This window comes from Apteryx rowi, unplaced genomic scaffold (assembly GCF_003343035.1).
Source record: "Apteryx rowi isolate R43461 unplaced genomic scaffold, aptRow1 scaffold_179, whole genome shotgun sequence".
NCBI lineage: Eukaryota > Metazoa > Chordata > Aves > Apterygiformes > Apterygidae > Apteryx > Apteryx rowi.
Genome location: NW_020448074.1, coordinates 313,586 through 328,247, shown reverse-complemented (window position 1 = coordinate 328,247; position 14,662 = coordinate 313,586). Strand labels below are relative to the sequence as shown.

Here is a 14,662-nt window from a genome sequence, read left to right as displayed (position 1 = left end):
AGAGCCAGATTCTTCTTGAAGGGTTACTGCCAAAGGGCAATGGGTAACAGTCATACTTTAAAGGAGAGATTCTCATTAGATATAAGGAGAAAAATCTTCACAGTAAACGGTGGTCAGCAGAATAGGTTGTCCAGAGATACTCAAAACTGGTCAAGAAAAGGTGCTGAATAACCTCAACTAACTTTGAAGTAAGCTCTGCTGTCAGCAAAATTTTGGACATGAGGAACTCCAGAGGTCATCAATAATTAATTCAGTATATCACTGGAAAACTAAACACACCACAAAGCACAGCGTTCTGCTTAACAAGTTTTTCTTTCTGGACTGTTCAGATTTAGGTCTCACCTATAGCAATAGTTCTGAAACTTGCCAAAATCATGTTGCTGTTATTTCATTTACAAAAAGGGTCGAGCCAGAATGGCTGTCATTGGTTCTGTATTATAATGGCTCTAAGACAGAATTAGTTTCTTTTATTAATATTTCCTAGTATCCTAGGCATGGTTGTGTGTGCATGCTTCAGCTTCATTCCTCTGCCACCTAGGAAACAGAGAATTGTCAATATTTAGGCTTAAACATTATATTTCTTTTATTGTTACACTGTAATTCATGGTCAATTCTATGTATCTCACTATATTTTACATATCACAATCTGTTCTCACAGGTAGCTTTTGAGGCAAAAAGTCTTAGATTTCTTCTTCCCCCCTTTTGTGATTCTAGATTTATGAGGAGGTTAATTTATAGAGTGAAGTTCTTTAAAAAGTGCAAGTTAAATTAGAAATCACTGGAGTAGGGTATCACAACAGGTTTAATTGTGTAGCTAGCACAGTATTACTAGTATAGTATACTATACTATTGGCTAGGTTAATTTGAGGTACTGAATAGCAGCATGACAACATCTTACACAATGGGTAGTAGTGGATTGTCATGGATTGTAATGTAATTAATGGACTGTAGTATACGTAAAAATGCTTTTTATATAGAAAACTTTTTTAAATGGTATAATCCCTAAGACCTCCCTCAGTTGAGCTGTTATTTGAAAGCTGCTAAGAACAATAACCGTGTTTCTTAGGAAATTTTTGTGTGAATATAATTAAAAGGAGTATTCTTATCAAAAACATTGAATTTCAAGATGTTCAAGAACATTAAAGACTATTGTTTTCATTAGTTGCAACTTAAAAAAACCCTATCATTCTTAACTGCCAGGTTAAAATACTGACCTTTATATGGTAACTACTAGATGTAAGAATTAGATTAGAAATCATTACACATGGCATTATGAAAAACCTGTGATGCAGGTTTACACTATTAATAGCTTAAATGCAAATTAATGTTTTCTGATGTAGTGTTATTAATAGAAATGCATACAGTAACAGGCTTTCCTAACAAAAGTTCTGCAAAAGAAAGAGATTAACTGCAGAGAGCTATTTCTGTGCAGTTTCATTTCTCATGAAGATAGAGATATATTAAGCATAAGTTTACTTTCGGGCAGAGGGCCATCATAAAACATTTTAAATCCATAAAACAAGACTTAAGAGGTATTTATGTACTGGTTTGGCATCTGGACATTTCACCTGCAGATCCTAACCTCACTAACTACTTCAGATAATTAAAAGGGTTACAGACCGTTATTACAAGAATTTGTGACATTTTAATGAAGTGAAATGGTCAAAATATCCAATCCATACAAGTCAACACCAGACGAAAAGAAATAAGCAAGCAAAAGAGGCAAGACATTCTTGCAATTACTATAAATATTACTACCAGAGACTTCAATTAACAGACAGCACAGCATGTATTTTGCAAAATGAAAATAGTGAATACATGGGAAATCCCCATTAGGATGGAAACTTTTCTGATGTCCACTAGATGGCATACGCTTGTTAATTATATGTACTGAATTTTAAGATTTTAATGCAAGAGATTTTGATCATTATGTGTTTTTAAGTGTACTCTGATCAACCTCATGATCTTTTACTTGCTTAGCGTTAATATGATTTTAGTATCAAATATTCTAATCGTTGTTACTCTCCAACTTTGTATTTCTTGCTGCTTTTTACTCCCTTCATGCCAGCTGACTACCAGCCTTCTCCAACTTCTCTAGCAAGAATATATATATACACACATATATAGATATGTGTACACACACACACACACTACATAGAATGACAGATTAGAGATTGGACACAGTACTCAACAAGTACTAAGCATCTTCTTTACAGAACTTAATTTTTATATTCGAAATAGAAAGTCAATATTAAACAAAATATTCCTGCATTGTTATACCACTTAAGCATGATACACTGTTCTCATAGGTATCCCATCAGAAAACTCTGCTTTCAGGTGGTCAGAACTCTGTGCAGCATCTCCACCTTCTGTTCTTCCATTTGCTCCAACTGTCTTCCACTCCTGAGATTTAAATATTGGCTCAAATTGGACAGAATTATGTGGTGGATCTAAAGAATCTAATCCTCTAGATTAATCCTGTTAAAATATTGCATGATGGAGTTCCTGCTTGTAAATAGGATCATTTTCCTCAAAAGGAAATTTTCATACATGAAAGAATTAAAATGAAAATACTGGATTTTCAAAGTCAACCTTTTAAAAGTTAGAACATGACAGAGTTATAGTGATAAACAGAACTGTACTTTAGTTCCAGTATGCTCATATGATATGATACAATCTATAATTATGTATTTGAATACTGCATTCTCATAGGAACCCTAGCCCAATTAGAGTACAGAATGGAAAGGCAGGAGAGATGAATCAGGATTATGCAAGTTAAGACTACTTTCTATAGGACTCCAGTCTCAGTTGTTAAAGAATTTGTGAATATGTCAGATAATGCAGAAAGAGAAAGAATTGTTTCAAGGATAAATCAGTTAAATGCTGCAAGTCTTATGCAAAGGAGTTCTCATGTGCTGCTAAGTCACAGCAAACAAACTTCATAACTGGTTATAACATGCATGTTCCTTAATATCTCATTGCCTGATATTCTGCTAATTTACTTAAACAGTAAGCATTTACAGCTGCAATAATATGCTGTGCTGTTATACATTTACATACTCAGAAGAAAACAGGTCTTTAACTTCACAAATCAGGAATTCCAATTCTGTGGATACTTTTGACTTAAATGTTTTGCAGTTCAGTTTCTGAGCTGCAAAACATGACAATAAATCCATCTTCATCTCCTAGAAGTGTCATAAAGATTATTATTACAGAAGCATTTACATATACTAGCACTAAGATCTACAGAGAAGTGTCTGAGGAAATAGTTCTACATTTGTAGCTAAGTATGAATAATGCAGAAGAATGATACCTGTATTTTTACCTTTGGCTTATGGGGGGGTGGAGGGGAAGGAGGCGGACAAAAATGGATGCAGTACTCCAGGTGTGGTCTAACGAATACCAAGTAAAAGGGGATAATTGCTTGCCTCATCTACTGGCTACGCTCCTGTTAATACAGCCCAGGATGAATGCTGTTGGCTTTCTTCAATGCCAGAGCCCACTGCTAGCTCAAGTTCAGCTTGCTGTCTACCATGACTCTCAGGTCCTTCTCAGCACAGCCGTTCCCCAGCCAGTATCCTTGCAATGGGTAACTCATTCACAAGTGCAGGACTTTGCATTGTCCTTGCTGAATTTCCTAAGACCTCTGTTAATCCATTCCTCCAAACTGTGCAGATCCTCTTGAATGACAGCCCTGCCATTGAATTGACTATTCCCCCCAATTCAGTTGTCATCTAAGCCACTAATGTGGGACCAGTGGTGTGTTTCACCATTTAGGAATGTTGTTCTGAGAGGAACATCCTCAGTCTTTTAAATCTACTTCCCTGCTATTTCAGGCACCGTAGCATACAATCCTTTCCACAAAGGTATATAAAAAAAAATTACTGAAAATGTAACAACTTTCAAAATGGAACTTCATGTCTACCTAAGTTCTATCAATGACATTTTATACAGAATTCTGACTGCACAGTTTCAATATGAAGTGCCAGCAGTATGACATATGCACTCACAAATTTAAGATCTGAATCTGCATTCATTATGTAATGAATATTTTCACTAAGTTCAGATTTTTGAAAGTTCAGGGGAATGCACTAGTTAACAGTGATTACTTACATACCAATCTCCATTAAGCTTTAGTCTTGTGGATCAACTCCATCCCAGGGCATTAAAATTATCACTATTCTTGAAAATAATATGATATTCACATTATGTCATACAAAAATTTAAACAACAAAGATTGATTCCTAATACAGTATGATCATTTTTAATCATGAAGATGCAGGCGTTGCCCAAAAGCAATGCAAAGTTTTTCAGTGCCAACGTAAGCAATCTCCTCTAGCAGAGACAAGGTCATTCTACATCCAAATATAGCCTGAAATCATTACTGTGATTCTGGAGGAGAGCTAAAAGAGTCTGAGATAATGTCATGATTCCTATAATAATCAGAGTACCTTCATTAAACGCATGTGAAGCAGATCAAACCTTACAGAATAATACATTCAATGACTATATATTCTTGTCAAAGCTTTCTTAAGGCTATTTCATTCAATGTATAATATGGACTTGAGTAACAGTCGCTCTATAAAACAGCAATTCCAGTCTGACAGAGCACTGGAAAAGAAAAATCTATTCATTATTCTAATAAGACTTCAAATTTCTATGTTTAACTAAGAAAATCCTTGTCCTATGAACATTTCACATTGATGACTCTGAAATGAACAGAAGTTTGAGGAGAAGCCCAAGCTCAGTTCCAAAGAGCTGAAAGAAAACTGATGTTGTGATTTTAGCTGGACTTCGTTATGCACTAAAATACTAAGCACTCTTTTCAGACAATTTTAATTTACTTAAAAACATATGAACATAAAAAAATAGGTTTCTCTCCCCCACCTTATTTACATTAATTATCAAGATAATTGCTTCACTAACTTTTACAGTAGTTTAGTTAAAATGGACTGTTAAAGGACAAGTAGAAAGCTAAAGGAGAAAGAAGCAAGAACAGATCCGGTAAAGACTATCTTTTCCTAGCTGCTTTTTCTTCTGCTCTAGCAGAGAGAATACTGAAGCATGTGTTAGAACTTTTCTGGAATATGCTGGGGCAGAATGGACCGCCATCAGCTTCACTTCCTTTGTAAAAGGAAGGCAAAAGAAGCAGACCACAGAAAGTTGTCGCTAGTCTCACCAGAATCATTGTCTTTCAGTGGAATCAGGCAATAAGAATCATGCTCAGTCCTGTCCTCAGTAAGAAGGCAACACAGAAAGGGGTCACTATGCGCTGTGTGCTTATGGTGGTGGAAAGGACCCTCTATTCACATATGTTGGATATACTTGAAACAAAACTGTATGCAATAGTTTTCAGTTTGTGTGTTTCAGAGGAGCAGGTAAATAGTGGCAAATGTAAAGTGTTGTTTTTATGATGGGAGAAATATATAAATGATAGTCCATAAAGGAAGAAATCAAAGTGAATTTTTTTAATGAAACAGAGGAAATACTAATAACGCCTTCATTATATTTTTAACACTGGACCCACCTCTTTTTGAAAGGATCCAATGCCTGAAGGTACTCAGTTTTGAGCACTGTGCAAAGTTTTAGTTAATCAGTTTTTTTCTTTTCTGTGCATATGCCCTACAGAGATTGTTCTCTAAGAAGTGTTCTCTCTAGTGCTTAGAGCAAGGCTCTGGAAGCTATTTCTAGCTCTGCACAATGACCCTGTGTTTGATCTTTGTTAATTCACTGAAATTGCTTAAGCGTTTTTATATTCTAACAAAAGGGTATAATTTTTCCTAGATATTTGTTCAATATAATTATTAATATCTACTCATACCTCACAGGAATTTTATAGTACTTAGTTCATATTTAATTTCTATAGTGATACCCTTAGTTGAAAGGAGTAACAGAAGAGTAAATTGCACTGTCTTCTACTTCTCAGACAGAGAGTAACTATCTTCATACCTTCAGAGCAAAGTAAGCAATTGAAGAAGGCTGATTTTCTCATCAACAGACTCTATTACAATTTATATCTTCAGTAGTTTCTTGTACACGTGTTCACAGTTGTAGGACATGTATTCCTGAGACCAAAATCATGTTTAGTCGTTGGATAAGCATGACAAAAATTCAAGATGCTTAGTTATAACTAGGAAAGCTTTGATCAAAGAATATCATTAATGCCATTCTATATAGCTCCTAAAGGCAGCAAGTTTTAAATATCACAGACGCAGCATATAGAAGACAGATGTGAGTAACTCAGGAGATACTGGTGAAGTGCTAGTCTCAAAGCATTAGAATTGTTCTGTTAATCCTACTGTTCTTGACAGATGTGAATTCCAATCCCACCACTTGGGACTGCAAACAATTTCCAGGTTACAGTGGTGCCAATGAGTGTTTGTTATTAAATATTCCTTAGATGTGGCAAAACTTAACATATGCTTTGTTCTGGGAGCATAATGCAGTAGTAGCAATATGCACATGAGCAATAGAAAGACTGAAACAATGTTCATTTTGCATTTGGAAACTAAATATTTTAACAGCTGAGAATAACTCAATATTAGGTATATAAGCTTCTTCCATAAAGCAGAAATGGAGATTATATTCATGATCAGTTGCTATGGTATTTGTTATATTTACTGGGGTAATTATTTCTTGCACACTGGATTCTCATCTTAAAGACTATACTGAACTTAAGAAAGTTCTATCTGTTGCCTAATCTATTCGTGTTTTTCTGCTTCGCTTGTTTCACTGAAGTTGAACCTGGGCTATCTGGAAAGCTGACCAAAGAGACATCCAGTTCTTTTAAGACTGCTTATGGTATTTACATCATGATGTATCTTTTAAAATAAAGAGACACAGTAAAGCTTAAAAGGGCCTATTAGGTATTATTTATACATTCCAAGGTTTTCTGTGTAATTTCTTTCTTTAGGCTTTGCAGATTTCTAGTACTGTATATAGTTCCAAGAGTGAACCTTTAATTTTATAAATACAGTTGATACATTACTTACTGTTTTCTTCTGCATTCAATTGCTCTATCTATCCTGAACTCAGGTAAACTAATGAATCCTTCTGCTTTTTCATCCTATCAAAAGAGAAGAGGAAGTGACAGTGAGAAGAGTATACAGTTGAAGAAGAGAGAGATGAACAGTAGCCATTTGGGGTCTTACACTAAAAAACAATCATCCAACCAACTGAAATACTGAATGCACCTTCCCCATACTGTTTTTACTTAAGTATTTAGATTGCTTAATAATGCAACGTCAACAACTTTTATGAAATAACTAAATGGACAGTTCCTTAAATAACCTGAAATCACCTCAATTCCCCTTTGCTGAAGATTACACAAAACCTTTCAACACCTAATACAGCACCCAAAATATCATTCAAGATATCAACAACTACAGAGAAGAATTTTTTTTTCATAATATAGTCTACAAAAATTAAAACAGTTAAAACAGTTCTGTGGACACCTCTTTTTTAAAATCATGACTGTGCAAACCATCTTCTCTTCTAATAATGAAGCAAGTTTGTACAGCGAGCTCACCAGTGTTTAAATGGAAAAGTAAATGCTAAGAAGTATTTCTTGTCATTTTTTCACTTCTTTTGAAGTCATTTACCAGAAGAAACAAGGAGATATGTTAACACCAGTCAGATTTTTGAAAAGTATTATTAAGTGTACTATGAATTATTGCTTGGCCATAAACCAGACTGAAAATCAGTGAGATGTATGATGAACACCACATTGCATCTCCCACAAAATCAAACAAAAAAAACCATACAACACAAAACCTGAAGGTGTTCTGTCACCCACAGCCTGAAACAATTCTGTTTTGGGCAACAGAGAAAATACTAAAATTGAGTGTAATTATGCTATAAAATTATCCACTTGAAGAAAACGTAAAGCACAGACTAAAACATCAATAAACGAAGCAGGTTGTATACAGAGAGTTTAGAACAGATGGTGAGGTTCAAGGCTTGCAAATGGAAAAATAGCAATCTAATCAGTTTTGCTCCCCCTCCAACCCAATTATTTTATTGCACGAGTGTATCCCACGCGTTTTCAATAAAATTTCACCAAGAATGGCATTTTACACATGAGAGGCTGCAAACTCCAGGCTAATTAAAAAAAAAAAAAAAAAAGCAAGAAAAACATCTGTGGAAAAATATTAACTACTGACACATTCATTTCTTTAAGAGCACTGTGAACCTTTGCTATTTCATTAAGTTTGGACATGGACTTTGAAGACTTTAAAAAATAATCTCAATGGAAATATTTCCATCTAGAGTGACCCAAACCTAGCAATTAAATTGACAGTCCACTAACATATGTCACCAATTAGTAAAAACAGACTTACTTTATTTAAAAGAATGATAAAGCTTAAGATTTAGTTCTGACTTTCTCCAAACACAGAATATACTTACATTCTGATTCGTGTACCAGTACAAGGAAGAATCCTTCAAAATAAACCAGTATTTTTTCCATTTCTGTGTAAAGTAACCTTTGGCATCCTTTTTCTTCCATAGCCAGCCTTCACAATCTCCATGTCCTAAGTCTTTGCAAGAAATCCGTCTTCTGCTTCCACTTGTGAGAGAGCCCCCTGAGAATGTGACAATAACGTGAGAGATTTCTCTGAAAGAACTGTTCTCAATATAAACACATTACTAACTTCTAATGATGAGTCAATCCAAAACTCTTCAAGCCAGATCCTCTCCAATCCCAGGAAGAGGAGAGATTCAGCTAACAATTTCCAAACTCCACAATGTTCTGCAATTTTAATTTTAGGATGAATACAAAATAAAGGGGGCCTATTTTATAAAACTTAACAACTTATTCAATCTCTAAAGGCTTCACTCCTTCTAGGGCCCCATTTTTTGTAAGCTGCCAAAGTAAAAACATATTGATTTAGCCTTCAATTTGAAACTCAGAGATTGACATAAACATAATATATCTTCCGTTACTACTTTTAGCAACAATAAGTCAGTCAAATCCTGGGAATTTTAAAATTGAATTTTTAGAGTCAATATTTATAGTCATTAAAAGAGAAAAATCATTCACTTCCATAAAAATGCACATGCCAACATTTCTTCGATTCTGAACTTAATTGAACAACAATATTTTAGTGTTATTGCATCTTGTTTAAAGGCACAGTAACACAAAAAGGCTGTTTTCATTATTTCAATACTTCCTAATTTGAAGGCCTGAGATTTTAGCTTGTCTTGTAGACATCACTAAGAACATTTTTTTAATGACAGTATCATTTTTCTGTAAAAGAGCCTAAATTTAATTAAAATATTAGACATTTTACTGTGAAATAAATCAAGCTTATATTGCTACAATAATTGTATTTGTCCTACAGCTGCAAAACAGTGAAGAAGCTTAGATTATATCAAAATAATATCCTTTGGTTCTGCTAAATTCCACAACCAAGTTCTTAACATTTTGCTCTTTACAGAATAATATACTGTGTCTTGTTCAGGTTTGAAAGTATTAAAAATGTATAGCAAAAGTAAAGGAGAATTTTTTTAGACACCGAAGAAAACAACGAACAGAACAAAAAGAGTCTCACCACACACGTTCAGGTACTTTAGTACATTCAACATACTTTACTGGAACTACTTTTTATTATGGTCGTTCTTTTAACAGTTTCAAATAGGCCATGGAGAACGAAGAAACAGAGCAATAGGAAACAGTAAAACATACAGCTACTACCTTTCTGCTACCTAAGTCAGAGGAAATTTTACCATAGAGTCTAAATATAATGTATCCATGATACCTTAATAAAAAAGTATTTACTGCCAAATTTAGAAATATTTGAATTAAGTTGAATTTTCACATTTGATCCGGACCACTTATTATCAGAGAAGAACTTTCATTTTCTAGTTTCAAATGTTAACTCAAATGATTTACCTTTTGACCATTTTCTTGTTTTTACCCTGAGGGAAGCGTAATGGAATGACTGTAAGAAAAGAAAAGGAATTATGAAAAAACAATGCATGTAGTAGTACTAACATAGAACAGCCAGCATTCACCACCATCTCCATGAAGTTATCTCAGGGTTGCCTTTTTGTTTGTCATTTTTCTCTTATTACTATTATAAACATCACAAACAAAGAAAACAACACAACGCCAAATCTACAAACTAGAATCTAATTTTTTCCACTTATTAGTCACACTTCATTTAAAGAATCCCTCTTGGTTTGACTGGAAGAGTGCTTTTGCAGTAGCTTGAAAACTGAGGACAAAAAATTTATAGGAATGCATAATAAACTGAATGATACATGAACTTGCTGTAAGTGTGATAGTTGTATTATTTATTCAAAATGAAATGGCCATCACAAACATTATATAGTTAACATGTGAAATCATGTGTTTAGTGACATGCTGAAGTCAAGTTCTCTAACTGTTTCCAAGCATATTGCTTTGCTATGGTGACAAAATAACTCTGAGGACAGTTATTGCCTTCTTTTGTGGCTGCAATATAAATACAATATTGATACTTAAAAAATCCTAAAAGCCTCTCATTACTTAAACCTTTTAAAAATAGTAATACTATTCAAATAATGGTAAGGATTTCTCTTAAACTAGGGGAAAATGGTTGAGTTAAAAACAGGTCAACTTGATGGAGCAGTATCCTGACTGGTAACAAATGCTGCCACTAGCAGAAAAAAAGGCAGACATTCACAGCATGATAAGCCAGCAGATCCAAGCAGTGGGTTGCATATAAATGCCCATCTTTTTCATTCACTTGTTTTTTCCTGTGTGACATATAATCAGGTTTTCAGCTCAGCAGAGGGTCTAGAAGAATGGCACCTTCATCACTGACTGGGTTACCTCCATGGTAACTTACTACTCTTGACTACGTATAAGTAACTAACTCCTTTCAGACACCATCTCACTGCTTACCCTACGTTACAGCAGCCCGTCACCACGTGCTCATAAGCAAACGTGCTACAAAAGTTCTAACTGACAACTGCGGAACATCTTACTAAATAAGTGTTTAAATATCACAATATTTTTTAAGTATATTCTTGTTTCAATTAATATTTAGGAAAGTGGAAGATTATAATTTAAGTGCTATAAAAAAGCAACATCTGAAAATAGATCTTCAACTACTGGAGAGGCATAGGCCAAGTTTTATTTTAAATAAACGTGGAAGAGGAGGGAGCTATTTTGCATGGGCAGAGTCCTATTTGTAACCTTTCTATAACATAGCCAATCTACAATATTGAACAGCACGGACACTTTCTAGCGTCTTGCATAAATGAACAACTCTATATCCCTGCGGGAGCTGGCTCAGAGGACACCAGCTTGCACATCCACAGTTCACTCTCTCTAAGCTCGTCATTCTTCATTCTGTTTATCTCAGACTATTCTCCCAGTCAAACACATTATGAATGCTTCACACAAAACATTCTCAGACTGACAGATGACAAGCTCTGTAAATGTATATGCATTGTATCAGTGCAAGACAGTACATGTTCTCCATTTACTTGATAGCTTCAAATTTATCTTTTTTTTTAAGTGTTAGAGAAGACAGAGAAAAGAGTAATTATACTTGCTGCTGTGCTGTAGGAAATATGGTGGAAAACAGTCAGAAAAATGGAAAATACAAACGGAAACCTATGAGAAGGTATTGAAGATACACAGCAACATTACTGTATTTATCCATGCATTGTGTCACAGCAGCAGTACTGGTTAGTTATATTGTGCCAGCTGGAGCGGTGTGGTGACTGTGACTGAAATAATCTGTTGAGTGTCCCTCCTTCTGTACAGAAATGCATTAGGATGGAGCAGATATCTACTCCTGTACAAGAGATCACCAAAGCTGTCCACAATTTAGGCTGATAAATACAGTGATGAAGTATAAATTCCTTATAATTACATTACAGTTTTCAGAACAATCGCAATGTGATTGTTTTTCTAAAGAACTGCAAGAAAAATGAACAAGCTGGATGAGTAATAAATTTTTTACATCAACTGGAGATGTTCACATTAAGATACTCACCAGAAACCAGTACATATGATTCAGTATAAAAGTTTTAAAAATAACGAAAATTCAGGCACAAAAAAAGCCCAAGAAGAGCTGAAAGTATTAGCAACTCTAAAAGCATAAGTTCATTAGTCTTACTATATTTTGTTCATGAACATTTACAATGTATTCAAAAGCAAGAAAACCAGAGAAAGTGAAAGCTTTGCATTACCTTGGGAACAAAAGCTTAATTAGCACTCCTAACTTACAAAATTCATATTCTAACAGATAAAGAAACTACTATCTGATTAGCTTGTGGTAAACACTGTAAGAAAACAGTCAGAGCTTGCAACTTCAAAATGACTCAGAGTTGCTATGGAAAACAGACAAATGATGTGAGAACATACTGTGGTTGTCAGTATTTAAGCTCTCATCGCAAAACCACGACACGAAGTATAATGTTAAACAAAACGCAACCTCTCCCTCAGCTCAACACAAATGCAGCCTGGAAAAAACAGTGATAGAATAGAAGCTCTGCTACAGGAAGCTGAAGCAACGAGACCTCAGCATAACTACAGTGAAGTAGTAACAGTGCTGTTTATCTGCCACAGAATTGCCAAAATGAAAAGTTATGCTGTGTTTAAAAAAATGCCCTGGAAACTAGCAAGTCAGTTACCTGACAAGATGAAGGGAAACAAACCTATTAATGCAAATCCGGTTGCATATACCTCTGCTATTTTGAGCCTCATGAGCTTTTACTTAAAAACATCAACATGTTCCAAACACAGCAATCAGCGCGTTCACTTGCAAAGTACACACACCACAGGGCATGTGCCACTAGTTTTCTCAGTGTATGTCTATTACACTATTATTTGCAGCACCGTAATCCCAAAGAACAGCAACAGTTTTAAGTGTTTTTCAATGACAGCAGCAGGCAAGTAGAGATTAGCAGATACAGTCAGATTATCAATAAACACAACTGCAGGTTTTCACAAACAGCAGAAAATTTAGTCATGTATCTTCCACCACTGGTCTCTCATCAGTGATCAGTGATCTCTCATCACTGGTCTTTAGTCTGAGTAAATACTTAAAAGGCAGAATAACATCTGACACATTTCAGAAGGTACAGCTTCACGACTTACACGCACAGAGATGAAAAGCCCTCACTATACACACTGTTCTGTAACAAGAATGAGCGCTAGACTTCCGAGACAGGAAGAAACCATGACAAACTGCAAAGATAAACTCATCACTCCTACTTAGTGAAACAAGCACTAAATTGAAATGAAGAAACATGCATTCTATAAATAAAGATTCTGTTGTTCATCCTTCATATAAAATATTTATCAAAATACTGAATGATAAAAAATAACATCTAGGTATTTTTCATTAAAGATCTTCAAAACTGGTACTGTAAAAGTCCTGGAAAACCTTAATCCTGTATCTCATCATAGCAGGCATGCTATTTCAGTATCTTAAGAAGTTTTTTAAATTTTCTTTTCCTTCAGGGCAAACATCTCCCCAGAGTTCCCTTCCAACCTAGACTTTTCTACAATTCTCCTCCCTAAACTGGTATTTACCTTAAAACACATACTAAAGTTCCCACCAAACTTACTGAAATGCACTACATACACACTGACCTGCTATGGCTGCACTAGAAACTCTTCTGAATATGCAAGTTACCAGCTTTTTTTTTCCCCCCCCATTTTTTTCATAATATAGACAAATTTCAAGGTCAAGTATCTTTTGAAATATGACAATGAATTGAATTGTTGGGGATTTCTGTTTTAAGTACTGTTATAATTGATTACCTTCCTCATGGATGTGTTTCCGTGACGGTCAATTGCAGAACTAGCACATCTAGAACAGAAAGGAAGAAAGATGTCAACAACTACAGAAAAAAAATAACCTGAATTAATACTACCTGTGCATATAAGCTCTCTGTATTTCCAAATGTATGCCTACAGATTTAATCATGTTTCAAAATCATGTAAAATGCACTGCTTGAAACATATGAGGGCCTTTGGAAATTTACCCAGCGTTTTCAAAGAACATTTAATGCTCCTAAAAAAACCCACAAAACCATTTTCAGTATTCTGATTTACAAAGGCAAAAATCATCAGAGAATATCTGGTTCTGTATCCATCCCTGGCCAGGGATCAGCTAAGATGCAAAAGCAACTAACAATTCCTCCCTCTTTCAGTGAGTCTTAGGACATATAAATCCCAGATTCTTTGCTACAGGGCTAGCACTGTTATTTGTGTGCTTCTTACAGCATCAACAACATTTAACACAGGTACAATGCACTCCTAGTGCTCAAATTAAACTAAGAAAAAAATAAGCATTTGTCTTCTTACAAAACAGCATTTTCCTAATTTAATTAGGAAAAAATGTAGAAATACAAACAAATAATTACGCAATTCTCCTTAAGAATCATTTGTAATTTAAAATATGTTAGTTTGCAAATATGTATTTGAACTGATATGCCGACATACCAGAAAGACTTATGTGTTCCATATTTTGCAAATTTGGTTTCTTCAGATGTTATTACAGAATCAAACCAAGGATAATTCAAATGCTTAATGTGTGTCTTCCTTTGAGTTACTTTTTGGGTCTTAATTTTAGCAATATGTAAGAACATATACAAACCTGCAGATGTGAATGAGTATGTAAGTATAGTCCCAAATTTGGCATGACTGTCAGGCATG

General features: G+C 34.7%; 1 protein-coding gene across 1 annotated transcript in view; it reads right to left on the bottom strand.

Moving 5' to 3' along the window:
• The window catches only part of LOC112963831 (connector enhancer of kinase suppressor of ras 2-like), a 254,744-nt gene that overhangs the window by 19,952 nt on the left and 220,130 nt on the right, over positions 1-14,662 (bottom strand). Inside the window, exons 15-18 of the mRNA XM_026061261.1 lie at positions 13,766-13,814; positions 9,893-9,941; positions 8,407-8,582; positions 6,993-7,066 (exon numbers count right to left, since the gene is read on the bottom strand). Of these exons, the coding sequence (XP_025917046.1) occupies positions 6,993-7,066; positions 8,407-8,582; positions 9,893-9,941; positions 13,766-13,814 (348 nt within the window). The remainder of the gene's footprint in view (positions 1-6,992; positions 7,067-8,406; positions 8,583-9,892; positions 9,942-13,765; positions 13,815-14,662) is intronic.